At 41.1% G+C, this 25,219-nt stretch overlaps 1 protein-coding gene across 16 annotated transcripts in view; it reads right to left on the reverse strand.

Annotated features, from left to right (window-relative positions):
* BNC2 (basonuclin zinc finger protein 2) overlaps positions 1 to 25,219 on the reverse strand; it is a 556,774-nt gene that overhangs the window by 153,250 nt on the left and 378,305 nt on the right. For 15 of the 16 annotated variants that reach the window (XM_075594835.1, XM_075594781.1, XM_075594792.1 and 12 more), the window contains one exon: positions 4,249 to 4,351. The exons of the other annotated variant lie outside the window; for it this stretch is intronic. In XM_075594835.1, coding sequence (XP_075450950.1) covers positions 4,249 to 4,351 — 103 coding nt within the window. The remainder of the gene's footprint in view (positions 1 to 4,248; positions 4,352 to 25,219) is intronic. 16 annotated transcript variants of the gene reach the window in all.

Raw genomic sequence — 25,219 nt, forward strand, 5'->3', positions numbered from 1 at the left:
GAGGGGTAATACCGGACACATACATGTCCAGTATTACCTTTATTTTTTTTTACTGGACAGAGTGTCCAAATGCTGGACAATCAGGTTCAAAACTGGACACCTGGCAACCCTAGGATCGCTCCTCGACCAATCACATGACGTGGCGGGCGCCAGAATATCAGAAACCCAGAGGGATCTGCCCCATGAAAATGAGCAAGTGCCCATGACATACTTGGTACGTCATAAAGGTCTCTGGAATGGCTAACGGTTAAAGCAGCAGTTTGTCCAGTTAGATATATTTTCTACAGCTTACCTAAACCAGGGGGTCCGCCTTAGCTTACCCATGGGCCCCCCTAAAGTGCTGAAACCCCCAGTTCTGGAGATCAATTGTTTTATTGTGTCAACACAAGCACACACAGAAATAAACATATGCCCACCGGACTACAAACATGGCCGTGGGAGGGGGTCACCAATTTGGAAGCCGCAACATCATGACTTTTCTATTGGCTGCCGGGCAGAGCCTCGACTCCGCTGCCATTTTGTCTCCAGTGGGCACATATTCAACCCAGTGCTGAAGTCAGGGGACCAGGGGGGAAATGGGCATCAGGGGATCATGGAGCAGCTCTTGGGGTGCTCGGTTCAGGTAAAATATTCCAAAAAACAAAGCGAGCAGCTGCTTTAACGGCACAGGTTTTAATCACAGAAGCATTAGAAATATACAGAAATATATCATGGTTGAACAAGTACAGCATTTCACAACACATGTATTTGCTTGAATATGAAACCTCACTAACTATGAGGGTGTAAATTAAAATCATTAGTGACTGCTGAAGGAAACACTGTAGTGGCAGCAGGTGAACCAGTATTTTGTATTCGTGCAGCTGTTTCAAAAGTATCCTGTTGAATGAAGGGGGCCTGGAATAGCAATATGATTTTAGACATTCAGGTGCTGTTGTGTTGTGAATTAATCAGCTGTCTTTTTATTATTCTTGTTTAAAATATATTTTTTACAAACCCAACAAAACGGAGGTCAATGTCTCAGACAGACATATTGCAGTCCTGAGGCGCTCATTTAGAAGCCTATACATACTGTATGGCAGATGATATGTTCCCCTGACTTGTCTCACTGAGCCATCAAATGCAGGAATCTGACAGGTAGCAGGCCTGCTCCTACCAAGCAAGGTGCGGCGAGTCATTAGGAGGAGAACAATTGTTTAGAAATCTACATATGGGCTGTGTGTTCCATACCTCTTTGAGTGACTCCTGGAATATTTAACAGCGTTACACACTTGGCTCCTCAGCCTTTTTATTTGCTAAGTAGCAATGATGAGATTTTCCAACTCTAACTGCTTTTGGAGTACCTCATTGCTATGAGAGATGTAGGGAATTGTCTCTCTTCTCTCGTGGAGTTGGTCTTGCTGACTCACTTGACCTGTATTAAAGGGTTATGGCGTAACAATAATGGCCATATTCTATATTTGAGAGGACTTCTTTGCGTTAGAGTCTTTATTGAGGTACCATTTTATTTTTTTTATTTTTTTACTTTACCCCCTATATCTGTTTGCCCAACCCAGAACGAATTGTTTCTATTTTAGCTCAATGGTATACTGTATATATTTTTTTCTTTTTGTCTATGCAATAGTTTGATTCTATACATGAAAAATATATCTTACTATATCTTGAATTTATATAAACTATAATCCATGAGATACAAAAAAAACTCACGCAGTGAAAAAAAGCACACTTATTTCTAACTTTGAATATTTGGCAAACTAAGAAATGTGCACGTTTTTGTGATAGCCTTGTAAAATCACAGACCATCACAAAAACGTGCACATTTCTAAGTTAGAAATAAGTGTGCTTTTTTCACATTGGTGACACATCTGCCCATACACGTATTTATAGGTGATAGGAAGTGATAGAATTTCCAGTGTATTTGATGGAGCCGGTCAGCTTTTAGATCATGTCAATTACAGAATAAGATAGCGGCACATGGCACGTTCTGGAGAATGTGGCCATTCTTTTAAATTGCAGCCTCTTAAAACGTACTGACGTACTAAAAAATATCAGGTGGTGTTTAAATACGCAGCAATATTCCTAACAAACCACTGATCAAGGTGTGATGGGACTGGGGAGTAATGAGTACCACTATTTGTTTACTTAACTCCCACAGTGCCATTTTATTATTTTATTTAGAGAGTTATCAGTCCCATTAATTTTTTTAAGGAACTCGTTTATTTTAGACAGCTTCTCACCCCACCTATTTTTACAATGTACATTACAAAAGTGCTTACATTTTTCTAAAAATCCAGTCCAAAGAGGTTTTTCCAAAAGCATTAAACATTTATATTATGATTATGTACATGTGTATATTATTATGCGTTTTAAGCTGCTTGGAACACAACACCACACAGTTTTGTGACCTCAATATTTACGGCTTTCTTCAGTTAGGTGGCTGTGTTTGTGTGTGAGACCTACTCCAGATATAGTGCATTTTTCAAACCATCACCCACATCGCAAATATTATGAGTCATTACAAAGAATTGATCACTACGCTACACATACACAGACCCCCACTAGCACTGGATTTGGTCATTTTTTTAAAAAAAAATGGTCAATTATTGTAAGAAGAAAGAAACATTGGGAATATACGTTTCATTTTCAATCACGGGATATAAAACAGAAACGATACAATAGACAGAACCAGCAATTACATACAGATGTAGCCAGTAACTGATCCTTTTTTAAAAGGTAGGCCCAGCAGGTATACTGCAGTATTGTGCTGCAGCTTTGCCATTGAATCCTATGAGATCTCGGTGATATTCTGCAGCATGCCAGAGACGTGAATGGGCTTATTTATAAGTGGTCTTTATCTTTGCCGCACAGTGGAGGGTTTTTCGGCACTTTTTTGTTTACTCATCATAACTTATGTGCGTGCCTGGTTTGTAGCCATGACCAGCTTCGCAAGCCAGGGCTCGTACCCATCCTCCCACTAATGGGGCCCAAAGGTGCAAACAGCTGCCTGCTAGCCGTGCACTTCTTTAACCTGGGCTTTGCTTTAAAAACTGTGTGAAACAACAGGCATAAGGGATCCATGTTAAAGTGCGTAAGAGTATGGGGGTAAGGAAGGTTTGGCAACCTGTCTAGGGTTGCCAGGTGGCTTCTCTAAAAATACTGACCTCAATGGTGAAAGGTGCGTCAGGTCACTATGTCCGGGGAGGAAAATACCGGACACATACATGTCCGGTATTACAGTACCTCTCATATTTAACTGGACAGAGTATGCAAATACAGGATAGTCCAGTTCAATACCGGACACCTGGCAACCCTAAACCTGTCTGAGACATGGAAATGTGCTCATACGTGTTATTCATCACTGCTGAGGCATGCCTGGGTATGTGGAGGTATCACAGGGAGCACACAGGCCAGGCCGTTACATCTGTGCATTTTCACGTGTGATGTATTGTTGAAGATGTTCAAGGTACACATCTTGAAGCTGTTGGGCCTGTAGATTGAAGGGCACTTAGAGACTCTATTTGGCAGAGCTGACGAGGTAGGACAGGCCTACCTTAGGAATAGTTTGGAATAAACTATGGGCAACATGATTTATGTTCTCCGGTTTAAAACCTTTACCTTCAGGACAATGTTTGTTTTTTTCCAACACATCTCAATTTCCAGCAGTATTTAAACAAGTAAAAGGTGCCCTAGTTGAACAGCAACTAAGCAAAGTCATTAAACAAATCTGTGGCACAATAGCAGTATAATCACTTTGCTTGGTTACAAACTCTGTTATATTCAGTCTGCACTAGGGGGCCCCTGAAAGCCACAGCTTTTCAATGTGCTGCAGACCCATCAAACTCATACATGGGTAAAATAACAAGCCTTTTAAAGCAGCGATCCACGTTTTTTTTTGCCTTGTTGTTTTTGTCAGTGTGTGGTATAAACATGTGGCAGCGGAGTCACGAATAGGAAGCCGGAATGCCATCTCTGGATGCTGTTGCAACTTTCTATTGGCTGCCGGACAAAGCCTTACCCCCACAGCCATATTGTGCTCACTAGGCAAGAATTCTTGACCTGTGGCGAAAACTAGTATCTTGGGAACCAGAGGGATCCCTGGAGGTTAGGGCACCATAGATCACCTCTGAAAGAACCCCACTCTTCATACAAAAATGTTACCCTCCACCCTCCCCCCCCCCCACCCCCCAAAAAAAGAATTGAGCAGGGCAGACATCTGCTTTATGAGAACTGAAAATAGCGGACATCTCTTACCATGTGCCACCCAGCCATGTTTACACTGGTCACAGGTTCTCTGGTTAATCTTCCCAGGCTGGAAGCATTCGCATGTGCAATTTACCAGTGTACATCGGATGGCCTGGAAGAGAGAGAGAAGGAAACAGTAGATCGCTCAGTAAGATTAATCGATCCAGATGTCCACTTCAGAATTGATGCTTTCAGATGCCCGGCTCTTACAATATGTATGAGTTTTTGTAGCTTACAAAAATATACAATCACTTACCATCAACATTTAAGCAATGCATTTGCGAGTGAGCTGGCTTATTATGAATCTATATTTCATTACACGCACAATACAAGGCAGAATTTATAAGTACGTTTTCAAATGAAACGGTTAGTGCAGAGCAATGTAGACATGAAATACATTTTTATGCAAAGTAAAGTAGCAAAACGTGAAATCATTTTTATTTTTTAATAAAATCAGTTCTGTAGTATTAGATAATAGTGACTGTTTTTACAAAAAAAAAATATTGAACTCTTAATGCCATTTTTAGTCAGTTTAAAGCAACAGTCCAGGCTATCCCCCTCCCCTTTTTTTCCCATATGTGCATCAATACAATCCACACAATGATAAGTAATTAGCTAAGTTGCCGATCGATCAGTTCTCCTGTGATTGATCAGCGAAAAATTCGGCTCGGGGGTTCATTAAATGGCTGTCAGTGCAGCAGAAGAGGACCAAAGATGCAAAGTTCTGTGGGGAATATCATGTGACCAGGCAGTCTCTAGATACAACTGGTGCACTACTAGAGAGAGGGCAGGCTCAAAAAGGGGTGTGCCAGAGCCTGTTTCAGAAGAGGAAGGGGATGTGACTTTGTATATAGTTGCTATAGAAACATTACAATACATTATAAATGTAATTTAGGTTTTTTTTTTTTTGTTTTGTTTTTGTTTTTTAAAGCTACATGTATTTTCTCATAGTACATAACTGATTTATTTAAAAAAACAAAAAACAGACACACACACGTAGGATACTGCTTGGTCTGCAGCTTTAAAATCATCTTTTGATTTCTATAGCAGGTTTTAGCCCAGTTCCCAAGCAGTGTAAGATATTTTCAACACTTTAGTGATTATTTGTTGCCAATGTTCCCAGCAGTTTGAGCTGCAAACTGTAATAATAGATAATGGTACCTTACTGTAGTAATATATGGATACATTGTAGCTGCTGAGTGACACTGACTAAAGGATTGATGGAAACTGAAAGGCAGCCATTTTGTTAGATACACAATCAGACTTTTTACAGATTTATAACAGGAGCACCAAATGACTGCCAGCTTAGGTACGAATTATACATTGTCACGTGTTTTACATATAAAAAAAAAAGATAAAGAAAAAAAAGGAGGGAATGCAGTATTGCTGCATTAATTAAAAAATAAAATAAAAAAGACCTTACGTTTAAGACTAACGCAAACATTTGGAGTAGTAGAACTTGGCAATCGAAAGGAACAAGAAGTACTTTTGGGGTGAACCGAATAAAGTACCACCACACTTGCAATGTGTCCACTATTAGAATGAATGCTACATGTGTTATACAAGGTGTTCGGAGTAAAACACTGAAGGATTTGAACATTTCAGCAAAGCTGCAGTACTAAGCAGCTCTAGGTTGTAATATATACCCCCAAAATGTGATGCCATGGCAAATCGTAGTAAAAATAACAATGCATTGTCACACCAATATTTCAGTCAGTTGTTACATAGCGACACTACTGTTCTGCTCTCTCTCTCTATATATGGCCCCATAACATTTTTATTCTGTAGTAGAAGGTGATCGTTCTATTGTTGGTTTATAACTCATCGGTAGTAGCACTTTTTAATACAAGTCACTTGCGTGGTATAAATTACACTGTCAGACACGGTGGTTGCATCTCTTCCCCCCCTCCCCCCAACCCCTCCCTCGCTCCATCGTGTAAACTGTTCGATCGCTCATTTGCCGAGCTAGATAAGTATGTATCCCTGATTAACGGAAATTGTAATATGAAATATATTACCGAGCGACATCTGCTGATGAAGCAGGAATAATATATGCGTCTGTAGGTTAACAGGAGGAAGAAAGGAGATCTTGCTGAAAGGTCCAGTTTCGTGTTCAATAGTTTATTGACTTGATGATATATCAGTTCTGCACTTGTCAGTAATGGTGTCTTTCTTTAATATGTTCACTAATTAATGAACTCTGTAATTAATTGTGTGGCTGCCCAACTTTACCATGGATAGGAATTGAATATTGTGAGACACATTTACTAAGCAGTCTTCTGCCTTAAAGCACCTTCCAGCGCTGGAAGACACCTTACAGCTCATTCAAGTCAATGGGTTCTATTTAAATCAATGGGACATGGTGTCTTCCAGCACTGGGAGATGTCTTGTGGCAGAAGAATGCTTAGTGAATAAGGTCCTGTCCCAAAACATCAGCATGGGAAAGGGTACTCATGGGAAAGGGTACTTGTGGCAGGACAGCCTGTAGGCAAGGTCAGACAAGAGTCCACACGTGCAGTTTCAGGGTAAACCAAATGTTGAGTGGTTTTATTTCCTCACAACACAGATAAACATTTGGGCACACGGTCCCTTTAAGGCAAAACAAAACTTATAAAAAGAACGCCTACTCCCCATATGGAGATCTTGCTAAACATTCCAGGCCCTATCTATCGGGCTGGCTGGCTTTGTCCAGTTCCCAAACCCTAAACATATGCCACAATAGTTATGGAACAATATTAAAGTCCTTACTGTATCTTTGTTTGGGAATCTATGTGCCTTGAGTTTAGGAAATCCTTCTGTATAGGAGCTTGTACAGGACAGCTCTGTGGTCTAAGTCAGCCACCTAATACAAGCAGTAGCCTCGTTATAAAGCTGGTTGTCAGCTGTCTCAGCTTTCTTCCTGATTGCCCAAGTATTCTTACTGGGTTCACCTTCTGAGTGCTGGATGAAGGACTCAGATGTATGTTTCCCAGGCATAATTATCACTACCTGACTTCACCCTGTCACAGTACTATTGTTTCTTTATTTTTTAAATGCAGTTATTAATTTATAAAATCCTACATATTAACCCCACAAGCTTGACTAACCTATTTATCAAAAGGTATTAAAAACACCAAGTTTTCTCATCCCTTTTCCTGAACACAAACTGTTATTTTTTCTATTCCTGGCATCTTTGTTTTTTGGGCTGAAAAATGGCTTGATAAATAACAGCATTTTACCGACCAGACATAAAAACGGGTAATTCTCATCACAGGCCAATGACCAATAATGTATATGTTTGTGTTTCTTTTCTTTAGAACAGCGTAGGACACACACACTACAAACAGAACAATCTCCGCTATGAAGAGCTGTTAGTCTAATTCTGGCACAGAAAATGAACGCATACAGAATTCTCCCAAATGAACCAGATAGAAACCAGAAAAATATCTCACGAGCCAATCTTTTAATTATTGGACACTTAAGAAAAGTAAATAATAGGTAAAAAAAATTAAAATAAAAGATAAAACAGTACAAAAAGAGTATGCTCAATGAAAAAATAGTAGATTACCAGTATTTGCTCTCTTTTTATAATACTGTGTGTCGTTTGCTTATTTTCATTAGTCATACGGTTTTAAGTAGCAGTTATTAGAAATAGTGCCTATGGGTTCATGTTGTAAGGTATTTTTGTAATCACAGTGTTGTTCCCCCATGTTTTCCCTTTTCTTTTTCTATACCACATGAAATCTGCGAATGATCAAACGGAGAAAATAAACACTAGTTCCCAATGCCTAATTTTGTTTAACATTCTGGCCGTCCTACAAATCGAGACCTCATTTTGAGTGTGTGTATACAGTATATGAAGTTGTTGACCAAGAACAGAGCCAACATGACCATCAAAGAACCTCTGGGCGCCAGGTATGGAATCCATAGACTATTTCCAAGAGTGCTGAAAGAGGAAGCAGCCGAACACTGATACTTTTGAGTTTTTCAAAGAATCAGCCATTTTTAAAATAAAATATTTTTAAAACTAGACATTTTTTTTATTATTATGAAAACCTCCATGTGACTTAGTGTCCTTCATCTGAATTTGTCAAATAAAATGCATTACAGAGGGGGCTGCACCTCAAAATAAACGTCCTGTTAGTTCTATATGGGTATTACACAACTACCAACACACTCAAGGAATGAAAGTCAGTTTGTATTATTGTATTAAATGGACATACTGGCGGACGTGTACAAGCTACATTCAGGCAGATATGGTAGGGAAAATGTTTTCTTTGTCTTACATTAATTTCAGTAATTGAAAATGGTTGCAGGCAGACAGCAAAAAAAAAATCCAGTTATTAAGGAGTCTGTGATAAATTGAGAGAATTGACCTAGATGGATATGGGATCAGGTGAAACAAACGTAGCATTTTTCAGGTATTAATTGCCTCATGAACACGGCAATATGTAGTAAGTGATAAGACCCTTTCGGGCACCGGAATACACCTTACAGCTTATATAGACTGTGAGATGTCTCCTGGCACAACGTGTCTTATGCAATTGTATCGCTTCGTAAATATGGGCCACAGGTTCTCCGAATTACCACACTAAGGGTCCGATTTAGAGTTGATTAGCGACAGTCGGGTAGTATAGCAAACTGCACCTCATAAACATAAGACCCGATCCAAAGTTGATAATAAAAAAAATAACAGGCACAAAACCCTATTTGTGTGGGGCACATTAATGTAACATCTCGATCATTCCAATCATCCCCGGATTATTTGTGATGCTTCACTTCTCACCACCAATATGGTTGTTAAATACCCTGGCTGCACCTGTGATTCCTTAATATTTCGCCACTCTGCCATTTCTGGCGCACTGAAGGCTAGACAGCCACAACTGGAACAGTCTCTAGGTAAGTCCACTTTTCAATTATTACATGTTACTATTCATTTCTACTATTTGCCCCACAATTAAGTTTCCGGTTTCACATTTTTTTGTTACAGGTGATAGTGACTGCTCCCTAAGGCCTTGCCTCTTAACACCTTTACCCAATCTAGTCACACTTGTGGAGATCCGCTACAATCAGGCCCATGCCTTTGGCCTTCTGAAAAGTCCCTTCAGGTGCCTTGACAGGTCTGGTGGAGCACTTCTCAATGCTCAAGCAATAGCCTGGAAAATGCAGCGCATTGCTACAATGTCACAGAATAGCTGCGAGTAGGGAAATCCCAGTGGGTATATAAAATTACGAGCCTTTGGAAATGGAGGAAATTGAGACAGAAGTCAGCGATACAATAGAGGAAGGAAGAAGTACAAGAGATTGTCCATCATTCACCAATACTTTACTTGGAACTGCAATTCTTTTACTATATATAATATATAATATATATATATATATATATATATTATGTTTGCTTTCGAAAACTCAATTGATGCACTTTACACTTTCACAAAATTCTTCTTCGCCTGGCTTTACACGGCAGATTTCTTATTTAACAAATTGAAATATAAAATGTGTACAGAACCATAGTAAAACATTGATTCCCCCATCACTCCTCTAATAAAACATGATTTTGAGAAACGTAGAAAACTTATTAGAAAGGTAAAGGGTTTCATAAACTTTACTATTCCAATAAATACCCTGTAGGTTAGGAATGATGTTAACACTTTCATTTCAAAGAGGGAAAAAAAACAATCTTATATTGCTATGCTAACAGTTTTCTCCATCTAAAAAGAATGTGCATGTGTGCTTCAAAGCGGCAATCCAAGTGGGATTTCCCCCCCCCCCCCCCATAGAATTGAAGCAGGGGGTCTCCAGAGCTGGACACCATTCATTTCAGCTCAGAGGACCCCCTGCTTCCGGAGATACTTATCTCCGTAGGGGGAGCCATAGCAGCTCTGGCTCGCTAGCTAGTGTTCACGTAATGGCCAAGTTTCAAAACTTCCCCTTTCTGCGGCTTTCTATTGGTCCGCGTGACACAGGAGCTTAAACTTTGCCAAGATACCAATACCCCCTTCAGAGGCAAGAGACTCGGGAAGCAGGGGAGCTCTGGAGCGGAGATTAATGGCTTTAAACTCCGAAAATCCCCTCCTCCAAACCTATGTAAAAAAATAAAATTTTAAAACCCGCTTGGATTGCTCCTTTAAGACTCAACCCATAAGAAAATGTGTCAATTAGATCCTAAAAAGGCGTTTGTAAAGGCCCCTATAAGATTATGGCCAATTACAGAGAAGTCACAATAATTCAGAGGGTAATTTGTATAAGTATAAACAAAACAACTGAGCAATTATGCTAAATGTTGGCAGACAAATTAAATGTATACCAAATTATGGAGTAATTTTAGCATTTGTTTCTTCTGGCTGGGGGCCCCTGGAATGGTATGCTTTGCTCTGTATCCTTCTAGGTAATAGTGTGGGCTGTAACTCAGTCTGGGTAGACTGGTCTTGCTAGGATAATGAGGAGCAGGAAGAGCTAGTGAGAAAGAACTGAGAAGGCAATCTGAATTTGTAAGAACTCGTGGTCTTGTCTTTCAAGAAAATTAGTTAACTTTTGTTAAGGAAAACAGTACATCTAGAAAGCTGCATATAGGTATTAAACAGTGCATGGTTCCCAGAACGGGGTTAGCACCCTACCTAAATGAGATAAGAGCCAGATGGCCTATAACTTGCTGACAGTGGAGGCATTATTGTTCCTGCCTCTGTAGTTTCACCATGCTTATGGTGGGCAGAGTAGGATTACCAGTGGAGCTAGAAGAGTGTGTACTGGCAGTAGATTTACAATGTTCTCTGAATGTTGCTGTTGTGGCGATGGGACAGCTTGTGTGTCTGTGCTGACTCCCTCTTGACTCTGTTCTTCTTGTACTGGTTTCCAGGTTCAGGATGACCATCTCTTCTTGAGCCATCTGAGACATTGAAGCTTCTGGATCAGATTCTACTACTGGTGTCTCTTTAAATAGAGAAATAAAAAATATGTAGATTATGGTAGTATTGGTATATATGAGTGTCTATTTGTACTGCTCATGTAATTTGTACTTGTCCCTTGTCGATAAAGGTGATCTAGTACACCCCAAACTAGCCTGTGTTTGATTATAAGAACATGATTGTGTGAGATGTAGTGTAATACAGATTGTAATCCTTGCATTGCCAGAGTTAGGGTGTGGCAGTGTGGGATTAATATGACTGTACAAATGCAAGAGGATGCCACCTAGGTGTAAGTGTGCATGTGTCCCCACCCCTGAATTAATAAAGATGTAATAATAATAATAGACTATAAATGTTTATATGTATAGTGTGTGTAAATACCATTTTTCAGTAGAACCAGTGTATTTAGCCCATGACCCTCTTCTCCAAGCATGTGAATTCCACATCAGTGGGACAGGCCTGAAGTCCCTGCAGCAAGGTTTTCATTGAACCTCCGTCTGTAGTCATGTCGTCTTTTCTTGAGTTCTTTCACAGTGCACTAGGTTCGAGCACTGACTTTTCTGCGGGCCGCCTACCATATTGCCTGAAGTTTTCATGGTGGCCTTTCCAAAGAGCTTGTCTTTATGCTCTAGAACAGCGGTGCGCAAACTGGGGGGCGCGACTCCCAGGGGGGGCGCGAGACTGCCGACGGGGGGGCGCGGGGTTTACAGAGGCCCCGCGCGCTTCCCGAAGGCACTTAAATTAAGTGCCGGGGGAGCTGCAGGGCCTCTGTAAACCTAACTTACCGTGGCTCCGGCGGCTTCCTCCCTACGTCGCCATGGAAACGCGGCGTCAAAATGACGCTGCGAGGTCATGTGACGGCACGTTGCTATGGCAACGTGACGTCATTACGCCGGTGTGCGGGTAAGTTGGGGTTGGGGGGAAGGGGCGCGGGAGTGAGGGGACAGCCGGCAGGGGGGCGCAGGGAAAAAGGTTTGCGCCCCTCTGCTCTAGAACAGTGGTTCCTAACCTTTTTTTACATTGTGCCCCCCCCTGCTAGAAAATGTTTGCCTAGCGAACCGCTAATTAATTAATCTTATTGCTATCTTAGTCCTATCAGACTATTGCTAACAAAACTGTTTGCCCAATCCCAGGCAGTATAGTGTCCCAAGCTCGTGAGTGGAAGATGCTTAATAAGGCCCCAAGCTGCATCTCAGTGTGTGCAGAAAGCATGGATGGCACAGCGGTCATAGCGGGAGCTTCCAATGCCTTGCAGCAGCTGAGACCTTACCAAGGACGCAGTACCTCCACAGTCATATGAGAGCACTATACTGCCTGGGATCCGCCATATTCTGAGGACCCCCATGGAGACATTTCACGAACCCCCTCTTTGAATCAGTGCTCAACGAGCACATGCTTTTTCTTTCTTTTTGAGTGTGCGGCAGCTTCTTTCCTCTATCATGATGTTGCAGAGCTTGCTTCTGCTATGCAGACTTGTTGCAGACTGAAGGGAGGCCCCCAAAAGTAACTTTTTTAGGACGTGAACTCACCTGCTGAAGTGCTAAAGCAACGCAGATGTAATTATTTGGTACACACGTATGATTGTGTAAGAGATACAAATTACACATGGCCAATGGTGCTACTCTATGACCTTATTGTAATAGTTTAAGAACAGTTTGCGATTTGGATGTGCCAAACGCAAAATCGTTATTACGTTATTTTTGCAACTACTTCTAATCTCTAAATCAGACCCGAGTACTGTTGCGACCCAGTCACATGTTCTGTATACGTGAGGATTCATATACATAGCAAGTAGTTGCAGAGCAACAAACCCATTAAAATGACAATGCTATCTAGGCTAGAATCATCATGTTAAAGATGCAGTCCTGCCTTGTCCATGTTTTTGGTAGAGTTAGCCGTTTCATACTCCCTGAATTGATTATTTCCCGTCATTGTTATTCTGTAGCACTTGGCAGATACTGCATCTGTTTATGAATTGTGGCCACTGGCGTTTGTGTAATTAAGTACCTATTTTAGTACTTCAAATGAGAATTCAAAAAGGAAAGAAATGTTATGGGCTAAAACGATACCATTCTCCACTGTGTTTTGAGAATGCTGCAATATTTGATGTTTTCTCAAAACTATTGTAGACAGACTGATACCAAAAATAATATTCTGTCAAAAACCAGCCTTCTTTTTTTTTTTAAGTTAAAGATCCCCAAAGATATATCAGATATGGCTTTTATTAGGACACGTTTCAGCAATAGTGGGATGCATCATGCTACTGAGAATAGGCTATGAGTTATAACTCGGAATTCCTGAGAATCCTGTATCAGAAACCCAAGTCATCTATTCATGGTATAAGGTAAATGGTATATACTCCGTAAACGACATTGCTTCATCTATTCATGGTATATGGGAAATGGTATATACTCTGTAAACGACATTGCTTCATCTATTCATGGTAAGTGGTATATACTCTGTAAACGACATTGCTTCATCTATTCATGGTATATGGTATATACTCCGTAAACGACATTGCTTCATCTATTCATGGTATATGGTATATGGTATATACTCCGTAAACGACATTGCTTCATCTATTCATGGTAGACTTCTACTTCAGAGGACCCTATCCTTAAATGTTAGGCTACATTTTTCAGGCATCTTACATTATATAATCTCATAATCAGGAGTCTCAGAGCTGCCAAAATGGGGGGGGGGGGGGGGGGGTTATCGGTAAAGAAAATCCGAAATACCCAAAACTTTGAATTCTTGGTCTGCAAGGGCGAGCAGCGATCACAAATAAAAACGATTTAGGAAAGGATCTATACAAATGGGACAATACAATCGTTACACAAGGCAGACGCTTGTTACAGAATATGTATATACAGTATTTTATAAAGAAATAGACAAAATAAAAAGATATCCCGTCTGTTATTGAACAATTGTGTTGCTATTACACAGTGAAAGGTGCAGCACGAAGCTACATAGGAACTAGGGAGCATTCTCATATTAACCTTTACAGTGCCAGGGGCGCTAGATTGCAATGCCCTCTAGAATTAAAGATGTTAACATTTCTACTGGGCAGAAAGTATAGCATACCCAAACTGCCTACAGTACATAACATGTATTAAGGGGCTCACTCTATGGGTCACAGGGGTATCAATATACAGTATACCCCAGATTTTCCATAGGGAACAATGGTATATCAAACCAGCCTGCCAGAATGGTTACACTTTTCTACTTCTAGCTAGGTCTGGTAGTGCAATGTGTTGCTTGCCCGTCAGACAATAAAAGGGTAAAATACAAAGGAATACAGAATATAACTGCACACTTCCATGCATCTAAATCCTCTGTAGGATGAAGTGAGGTGTGGGCTACACAGTTTAAGGGCAGAGGGTAACCTTTAGCGATCATTCCAGCTCTTGTCATTATAGAATGTTTCTCTCCATAACAAGAAGCCATCTTCTGAATACCTGACATGTTACCTCAACCTCCTATCGTGTTAGATTAACAGCTGATCTCATGAATGCCGCCGAGAAATAGAAGTATATTAGCAGCTTTTCCTATTCTATTAGAGAAGATGAATCCAAATATGAGATACGCTGGTAAAACAATAGTGCTCATCATTTATAATTTATCAGATCAATGGGTTTCCTTGAGAATAAATCTTATTTTGGGGGTTGGGGGGTTGGGGATTTAAGTGCAAGCACTTTCCCAAACACTTTCCTGTTGCTTTGGCCGCCCAGAATATGAAGGTCTTGTGTGTGAATGGATTGCAAAGCACTTTGACTTGCTTATCCAGTTCACAGGTCATACTGATGTGGTTGAGAGATAAGTGGTTACATAGGTACAATGTGTACAGTGGTGTAGAAGAGACATAGATGATGGGTATACAAGGGAATTCATGTTATCGAAAAAGACGGGAGAGGTTTGCAACATACTGAGCAGTAAATGCATTGCTTAAAGATGCAGTCTCACTAATTTTATATATATATATATATATATATATATATATATATATATATATATATATATATAACAAACAACAGGGAGATAAGCTGCGCCTCTAAGGAACATGTACAATAAAAATATATGTGCTATAACGATATGATGTAAAGGTCTTAATTACATAAGCAATACATATATACACATATAATAATAATGCGGACCTATAATGATATCAGGCCCACACAAACATGAACAATAAAATAATATAAAAAGCAAAAAAGGATAAACCAGTCCTCAAATAGTCCAATGAAAAGTATAGGTGCTGGTATGCAGGGTCTCCGGCAGCTCTCAGTATGGACCAACCATGTCCACAAGGTATCTAAAAAGAAAAAAAGAGGAGAGAGCGCACGCCCATAGCGTATAAAAGTTTTAATGAAGGGGGAGGGGGAGAGAAGGGGGTAAAAAACGCACTTACAAAAATGCATTAAAATCAAGCATATGTGATATACATAATCACCACCATCCGGTTTAGCTGAGTCTCTTGGGGCACTCCTAAGCTCCGTTGGTAAGGGGCAACGTCACTGCAGATTCCAGGGCTGGTAGCACCATCCGGTCAAACTGCAGGCTTCAGGGGCCGTCCCAGGCTCCGTTGGTAATGGAGCACCGTCCCAGCAGATTCACAAAGCAGGTAGGCTATGAAAATGTCCAAGAAAGAGGTCCCGTATAATGCTGCCTCTAGCACTGGTGCCTGGATCAATACGCTCCAGCGCTTAGTGTGGACTCCAATGTCTCTGCGTCTGACGTCACGACGCTCCCTGACGCGTTTCGTCAGTCACGGCTAACTTTCTCAAAGGGATGTCATAAGAGGGGGAGGTCCGGTATTATATATACAACCACAGAGTGGTAATTAAAAGAAATCTCCTCCCCTACTCAGCTGCATTCGTTTTTCGTGCTGCTACACACATATATACACGCTTATACTTACATAAAATACAGGTAATTAACCCTAAAAGGATCGGAGGGGAAAGCAAGATTTAACTCTAAATACCAGTCTACATCGTATTGCATTTTGGATAGATGACACATAGTATACAAAACATATACATACAAGCTCATTAATAAAAACATTATATAAAAAATCCATAAATGTATATTAGATTTATATTACACATAGACTGGCATAACATAGTTCATCAAGGCCAAATTCATCAAGAAAAAAGTCCTAAAGGGATAAAACCAGAGGGAAACATTCAGCCTACATGTAAATCACAACCTCTCAAATGAATATATATTAATGTGTGTATGGATTCTATTATGATATTCCATAAGGTGCATCAGTAAATAATACTTAACTTCACCTAATATGTAGAGAGGGATGACCTACATATAGGCTAATACTATATATGGTTACTGCAAAACAAAGGATCACAAGATATCATATACCATAAATAGAAAATGCAATAATATATACATTCTCAATCACACACAATCAAGTGCAAATTTTGCCTCTAATGGGTGTGTGAATGATTTGAATATATACAATAAGTCATATGATCCTGATAGGAAAATACTAATCGTTTTATAAACCAACAGTCTGGGGTCTGTATGCCACAAACAAGGCCAGGTCCCGGGGAACTGATATGTGAGTGCTCGTTAGAATTAATTTTATATTATTAATTTTTTAATTTTTAATTTTTTAATTTTTTTTTTAATTTTTTAGTTTTTAAAGTAATAGGGACAGAGGTGTATAAGTATCGTTCCCCATTATTTACTATCCAGGCCCTAAATGGCCATAATGAAGTGAGTGCCTATTTAGCCACAAACAAGGCCAGGTCCCGGGGAACTGATATGTGAGTGCTCGTTAGAATTAATTTTATATTATTAATTTTTTAATTTTTAAATTTTTTTTTTCATTTTTTAGTTTTTAAAGTAATAGGAACAGAGGTGTATAAGTATCGTTCCCCATTATTTACTATCCAGGCCCTAAATGGCCATAATGAAGTGAGTGCCTATTTAATATATATATATATTATAAGTATATATATATATATATATATATATACTTAGTTAAGTTATGGTGGCTTAAGCCTATAGGGAACCATGTTAAAAATGGTTTTGAAGCAAAAGGTGACACTGTGTGTCCATTTGCATGTCATTTCCCAGAATCCCTTGCTGGAGTGGAAGTGCTGTGTGATAATGGTGAAAGGCGGGGTTGCAGACCTGTCTAAGACATGCAAATGAGCACACAGTAATATTTCCATTTGAATATATATATATATATATATATATATATATATATATATATATATATATATATATATATAAATATATATATATAAATATATATATATATATATATATATATACATTACAGGCATACCCCGCATTAACATACGCAATGGGACCGGAGCATGTATGTAAAGTGAAAATGTACTTAAAGTGAAGCAATACCTTTTTTCCACTTATCGATGCATGTACTGTACTGCAAACATCATATACGTGCATAACTGATGTAAATAATGCATTTGTAACCAAAATAAATACAGTAGGCTTTATTCAAATAAAATGAATGGGAGCAAGCAAGGAGGTGAGAGGCGCGCACGCGGGTCAGTACTGTATAGCAGCTCTCTCCTCTCTCTCTCTCCTTCTCGCAGTCTCTCACTCCTTCTCTCTGTCAGTCACGCACTCTCTCTCACTCAGTCACACACACACACACTCAGTCACACAGTCACACACAGTCACACACACAGTCACTCAGTCACACACTGTCAATCGGTCACACACACTCAGTCACACACACACAAAAACTCACAGTCACTCAGACACACACACACACACACACACACACACACACACACACACACACACACACACACACACACACACACACACACACAGTCACTCAGTCACACACACACACACTGTCACTCAGTCACACACACACTCAGTCACACACTGTCACTCAGTCACACACACACACACACACAGTCACTCAGTCACACACACACACACACACACACACACACACACACACACACACACACACACACACACACACATAAGCAAAGATTGCAGCAGAAGATCTTCTCCCCCCCCTCACCGTTGCTCCGTAGCTCCGTAGTTCACATGCAAAGTTTTGCAGCAGGCAAGAGCGAGTTCTGAAGAGGGAGGAAGAGGGGGGGGGCGGAGGAGGAGGGAGGAGGAGGAGAGCGGAGGGAGCAGAGCCAGGGGCTGCAGTGAGTGCGGGCGGAATCACTGGTTTAGCTGCTGATTTATGGAGTGGGAGTGCAGGGAGAACGGATACAGATGGGAGGGTGAAGACAGAGGGAACGGGGAGATCGGGCGCACCATAATAGGGACAAGCATGAAGGAGGTTGCGGGATTGTTGAGGTGCGCACGCCGCCGCATCCGCACGCCGCCCCCTGGTGTCCGTACTCGCGAAGCATGCGTACATACACGGGTATGGTGCAACTAAAAATAAATGTACGTACTTGCGAGTAAAGCGGGTGTACGTAAAACGGGATATGCCTGTATACACACACACAGTTTAAGTTATGGTGGGTGAAAAAGGTGATAATAATAATCCCATTTAAATATAAAATATATTTTAAAAAATCCCATGCTGTGCTTAAAAGCTGTGTTAACAGAGAGCATTAGTTTATAAGGGTTCCATGTAAAAATGGTTTTCAAAAAGGTGACACGGTGTGCACATTTGCATGTCATGTCCCAGAATCCCTTGCTGCGGTGGAAGCACTGTATTCTCTTCACAGATACCGATGCTCACAGTAAAGGAAATATACAGTATAGGCAATGCACTGCACTTGATGTAAAAACCAAAAGTTACTTTGCTTACAGTACTTTGCAAGGACATAGAAAAGGGAGTTCTTGTGTTCTGTGTTTGGTACATAAAGCTGCACATTTACAAGAAATCTTACTGTTGACAAAAGAGACGCAGTGACAATAACGGATTCAAAAGTCTTGTGCTGTGATCATACACCATCATGTTATATCCCGACAGTGATGTCATGCACAGCTCTATGTCAGTGGATGGTTACATGGAACCTGCGATTCTCCTCACCTGTTGAACAATCTCTTCATACGGATCTATTCATTCATTACACTCATAGCATTCAGAATGCACTGTAATATAATTTCCAAATATAGTGCGCACTATTGTCCCCCCAAATAATAGAATATGTCCGTTATAATGAATATCACAATTTCCCAAGGAGCTAATGGTAATGTTGGTGCAAAATATTAGAACATATCCCACTAGGGACAGTGAGAGCTGCTACATCTGAATATACACACAGCTTTCAAGTAGGTGAATCGGCTTCAGTTCCCTGCATCTTAAAAAAATATATATATTTTTTTTTTATTACAGGTTTGAAGCAGGGGGTCTCCGGAGCTGAACCCCTTTAATTTTAGTTCCGGGGCCCCCCTGCTTCCAGAGATACTTACCTCTGTAGTGACGCGGGACATTTAAACGTCGCCATTAGATTAAGGCCTGCGACATAGTGGTGTGAGCAAAGCTGAGCCGTGCTGAGCTGCGCTCACACTCGGCACTGAGCCCCTGCAGCCGCAATGAGAGCGGCTTTAGCAGGGGCTCGCGCGCACGCGTCCGCACACTTGGGGAAGCGTGTCTCAAGAAGTTTTCAAATTTGGCGCTCGCCGGAACGCAGGGCTGGTCACGAGATCGGTTCGCCCAATGAGGGCGAACCAGCTCCGTGACGTCACTGGCCCGCCCCCGACACGCCCACGGACGGCGCGCTGTGTAAGGCCAGGGAAAGAGCCTCAGCGCGCCTCCGCACTGATTAAATCACTATGTCCCAGGCCTAAGGATCACAGTTACTCTGCTTGCAGAGATACCGGCACCACTACAGAGGTAAGTATCTCTGGAAGCAGGGGGTCCCCGGGGCTGAAATTAACGGGGTTCATCTCCAGAGACCCCCTGCTTCAATCCTGTAATAATAAAAAATAATAATAATCATTATTTTTTAAGTTAACACATATTGCTGCTTTAAACAAGACATGGATTGTAAACCACATGGGACTTGTTTCTTTAAAAAAAAAAAAAAACCTTTATGTTCCATGTCAAAATTATATGTTCTTCAATGTGATACAATGTTATCATAAACATGGAAGCTTTGTATGCCAAGGACAAGCCCATGCTAGGCTAGGCGCGCTGCTGGAGTGATCCCTGGCCTGTGGGATCTGGAGGAGACGCGACGGGGAGGCGTGCCTGTGACATCACGTGAGCGGTGCGCCCTGGTTGGCTGAACCACTCACATGATCCGGCTGGCACGCGACAAAATATTTTGACGCACGAAAAATCGGTCGCGCGGGCGAAAGGCAGGTTTGCAGACCTGTCTGAGACATGCAAATGTGCTCACAAGGGGTATTCTTCACTTCCCATAAACAGTTATAATAAAAGCAAATAATAGGTTAATTCAATCCATCATTTAATATATGGCGCAGATATGGGCGTGTGCGGCTTTAAATCAACAGTGCTACTCTTTTTGCCCACTTTTCAATAAGAGGCAAACTACCTAGTCCTACCAGGAGCAATATGGTGCAGGCCCATTTGTCTATTATATGGTTAAATGGACAACTGTGACATTTTCACCTACATAATATGGTACAGGCCCGTATGTGTTAAAAAGAGAGGCAGATATTGCATTACTTTAATCCTCTCCACCTTTCAATGGTCCATTCTCGGCCTGAGTAGTATTTCTGCAGGATGATCTTCAAACAATACGGGCACAATTTCTGTATCAAGGACCAACGCAAAGGGGGGGAAAAGAAGCCAGATTGAAATTTCAGCACTGGGAGATACATGTCTTTATTTGATATATATATAGATATATATATAGATATATATATATCTATATATATATCAAATAAAGACATGTATCTCCCAGTGCTGAAATTTCAATCTGGCTTCTTTTCCCCCCCTTTGCGTTGGTCTTTGATACAGAAATTGTGCACGTATTGTTTCCCAATGATTATATATATATATAATCTTTATACACATACTGTACATACACATACACACACACAAGCGCTCTCAGAAGAATTTCCTTTTATACATAGCTTTATCCTGTAATGTTGTCCCTGTTGGGCACGCAGCCTAAATTTAAACACAAACACAAGAGCAATGGGGAAACATTAACACATTTACTGTGAACAAAAACTCCCAGTTGCACGGTGAAATTTTAATACATTTCTACTTATCTCTTTTACTAATGGGGAGAGTACAAACCCTGCAGGAATTCGCTCGGCAAACTGGTAATTACAGTCGACTCCCTTTTTTTTTTTTTTTTTCTACAATGCATATATAAAGCCAGACACGAGAGCCGCCTGTGTCCTTTTTTGATGTTCGTTACAATAGGAATGTTAACAAAAAAATATGATGAAAAGTCTACAGAAACGCATCCTTTCATGCCAAAGTGTCCTCTAGCTATGTACATTGAGCGCCAATCTTCATTGGGAGATAGTTTCGCTTTATTCCTGCTAGATATGGTCGCGGCTTTATCAGCATGATTTTCAGGTTTTATTTTAAGTTCTTGAATCTTTCCAGCCCTTCTCTCACAGCTAAGAATACATCATTCACAAGCAATGTTAATATGCTGCCACATGTATTCTTTCAGCTTCCAAATAAGCAAAGCGTTCCTTTATTTCTCGCTCGTCTGTTTGCCCCGACGGACCCGAAGCTGGAGCTATAGTACTTCCAAGGACTAAAGGGTCAGACTGTACATCAGCATGGGTGTGACTGGAGACCTTCTCATGCCATTTAGGACCAACTTCCATCTTTCTTGTGCATTGTCTCCCCCTGTTCTGCTCTTATTCCCTGTCATGCTGTCCCCTCCCATCTCTATTTTTGTAACTTGTTTCCACTGATCTCCTACCTACTGTGACTCAAGTCAATTCCCATAAGACCAGCACTGGTCTCCTGAGTCTTCAAGTGGACAATGAGCAACTTTGTGGTAAATGAACTAATGAAGTGAGAGAATAAATAGCCTGAATCTTTAAAGTGTGATCTGCTTTATTGCGCCTGAATCGTCAATATCTGCCATCAAAGTGCATGGCAGTTATCGCAGTTTCAGGCGCAATAGCGCGGATCACGTTTTGATGACTCCCGGCCATATCCCCTTATTCAACATGCTGTGCAGGTTCTCTCCGGGGCCGGAGATTTTACCCCCATCCATTTAGGTGGATACTGTATATCTCTCTTCTTTAGCATAGAGAAAACGTCTTCACAGTATATTCACCATGGAGTTTGCGCCAGCTCTTTGTGATAAGGCCCAAGTCACATTATTTCCCGGTCCCTTAGGCACCAAAACGTGTAATGCTTTTCCGTGCATTGATTTATTGTGGTTGCAATTTCTACCGCGTTCTAACCAAATCTGCCCACCAGATTGGACTGGGTGGAGCCGTGACACCCTTACACCATACAAATTACAGTGAATTTAGTCTTTTCCCCCAACCTCTCTACAATGGAGTGCAATTAAGTGATTTATTCCTTTATCAATATTTTGGAGTTGTTCATATCAAAAATCACTCCACCATAACTATTTGTTGAGCGTCTCTCTATGTACAACACTGTGATTTTGCTGGAATTACATTTAAGTGAGTGGCAAAGAAGTTATACAATGCCACCACATTGCAAACATTCCTCTCCCACATTACACACAACAGGTGCTAAGGAAGTGTTTATTGTACCATTAAGACAAGGAACTGAACAGGGCTGCCGACAGAGGGGGCCCAGCAGCAGAGGGGGGGTCCTCCCCAGTGGTTTGAACCCAGAAGTTATGCCCCCGACAAAAGTCAACACCAACTTTGGTTTTCAGCCGTCTGTGTGTTTCCCCCTCCCCTCCCCCCCTCCGGTGGTGGGTAGGGACTGGGTGGACCCTTCACCCTCGCTCTACAGGTAGGGCATCAGGGGAGAAGGTAGAGTGAGAGACAGATGGGGGAAGAGTGAGAAAAAGAAGGGTGTGGGGAGAGTGAGAGGGGAGATATGAGAGTGAGGGAGAGAGTGGGAATAGGGAGAGACAGATGGGGACGGGAGAGAGGGGGAAGGAGGTAGATAGAGAGAGGATGATCAAGAGGAAGGGGGAAGGAGAGAGGGGAGGGGGGTGGATGGAGAGAGACCGAGAGAAAGAGAGAGGGGAGAAGAGAGGGGGTAAGTGAAAGAAATGAGAAGTGAAAGAGAAAGGGGGAGAGTGAAAGAGGTGGGATGAAAGAGTGGGGGAAGAGTGAGAGATGGGGAAGAAAGCATGAGAGGAGGGAGAGAGATGGGATAAGAGTGAGACAATGGGACGAGGGAGAGTGAACGAGAGAGGGGGGGGGGGGGGGCGGACTCACAGGGTCGCCGGTAAGGGAAGAGCAGACACCTCCACTTTCATGCTCAACCCAGAACCCAGATGAAGACTCTTGTTCTGGGCCCCAGGAAAGCTGTCGGTGGATCTGGTGACAGATATATCACAATCTCCATTATAGATCTCTCCACAGAGCCCTTTGGTGGGTCACAGCTAATGCCAACTCCCCCCTAATCAGTTCCTCTCATCCTCTTTACAGTTGCTTCTTTCACAAGTGAAGATGAAATATCTGAGAGCTGTTGTCTGATCCATGCAGCTAAACACGCTGAAATCGATTTTTATTGTGCCACTAGAGAGTATTTCTGAACTTTTGACAAGCTAATGGTCTTGGTACCTTTTTTGAATGATAGGTATGTGTAGGACTTTACAATCAAGCTGGGGAGCTGTGTGTAAAAGGAGTAGTCATGGGTACTTACTGTATCTTTTGTAATGTGATATTTTCCTTTTTTAAGGTGGTCAGGGGATATCAGTCGCTAAAAATCAGACTTTTGACTGAAAATAAGATGGCTGCCATTTCCACCTGATGCCATTTCCACCTGATGCCATTTCCACCTGATAAGGTAATGGGATGAAGCTTGAGTGGTAAATGTTGATTGTAGCATTTCTAATGCTGATTTACAACTATACAACCTTTTTTCGTTTCCCTGACCTGCTCTGTGGGACTGACACTTTAATCCAATTAGGTTTTACACCGAGTGCCTGAGCCTTGTGATCATGGTCACGTGACATTATAGGCAAGTGAGGATGAAAATGGCAGTTTAGGTAAAGAAGAGTGGGTAGACGTGTTAAAAACCTGTCACACGGCCTACTCCTTCTCCCTCTTATGTTACTTTACCACTTCTCCAGGCTTGCAATGTGGAGGTGGTCAAGAAATGAAGCATATTCATCTATCAGTTAACTAACCAATGTAGGTAACATTTCTATAATTTCTAGATTTCTTGTGTGTTTCTCTTTAAAAAAAAAAAAAAACTCTAACAACACCCCTTCAACTGGTAGAAAACATTAACAAAAATACTCATTAACACATTAAGACATATATGTGATCTGTGAAGAGCATTGCAGATCCCTCTGTCAGTAAAGGGAATCTATTTTAGAACATGCTGCCTCTGCAAAATATTGCATTCATACACATACTGTACACATATTACACCTTTTAAAAGGATGGTGCATCATTCAAGTACGGTAACACTATTTTTGTAATGGCAATGAGACATCTGTGGTGCCATATCAAATTTTTTTTTATTTCTATCCAAATTCAATAAGATAGAGGTTACGAAATGAAGAAAACATCAACGTTCTTCACTAAAAGTTGATATTGACGCCAACAAATGTGTATTTCGTTCGATCAAAATTGCTAATTGAAGAAATTCAACACCAGAGGTTAATTCTAAAGGTTTATTCTTTGTGCTACTTGACTGCTTTCTTCAAACTTTTCATTGGCAGATAAAGGTACACAGTCACTGAATAAGCGCTGATCCTCTCATCCGTGTGCTCTCCTGTAGAACAATAGTAAGGCTGTTTTTTCATTGGGAAAACAAAGGCAATATCTCCAAGTAGGCAATGGGCAGAGTCACAAGGATGTACTGTAAATGAATGCAAGTTTAGACAAAACTCTCAACTAGATGCCAACTTCAAGCCTTATGGGGGCACGCTTTATTTGTTTGCTGTTTATCCAGTACTATCAATGGCAGGGATATGTCTATTTAATTAATATACACTACTTGAAGCAGTATAGTAGTTCCCCACAGGGCTCTGCTCCTTGTCGCTAGCTGGCAGCTGATGATT

Source organism: Ascaphus truei, chromosome 1, assembly GCF_040206685.1.
Source record: "Ascaphus truei isolate aAscTru1 chromosome 1, aAscTru1.hap1, whole genome shotgun sequence".
Lineage (NCBI taxonomy): Eukaryota > Metazoa > Chordata > Amphibia > Anura > Ascaphidae > Ascaphus > Ascaphus truei.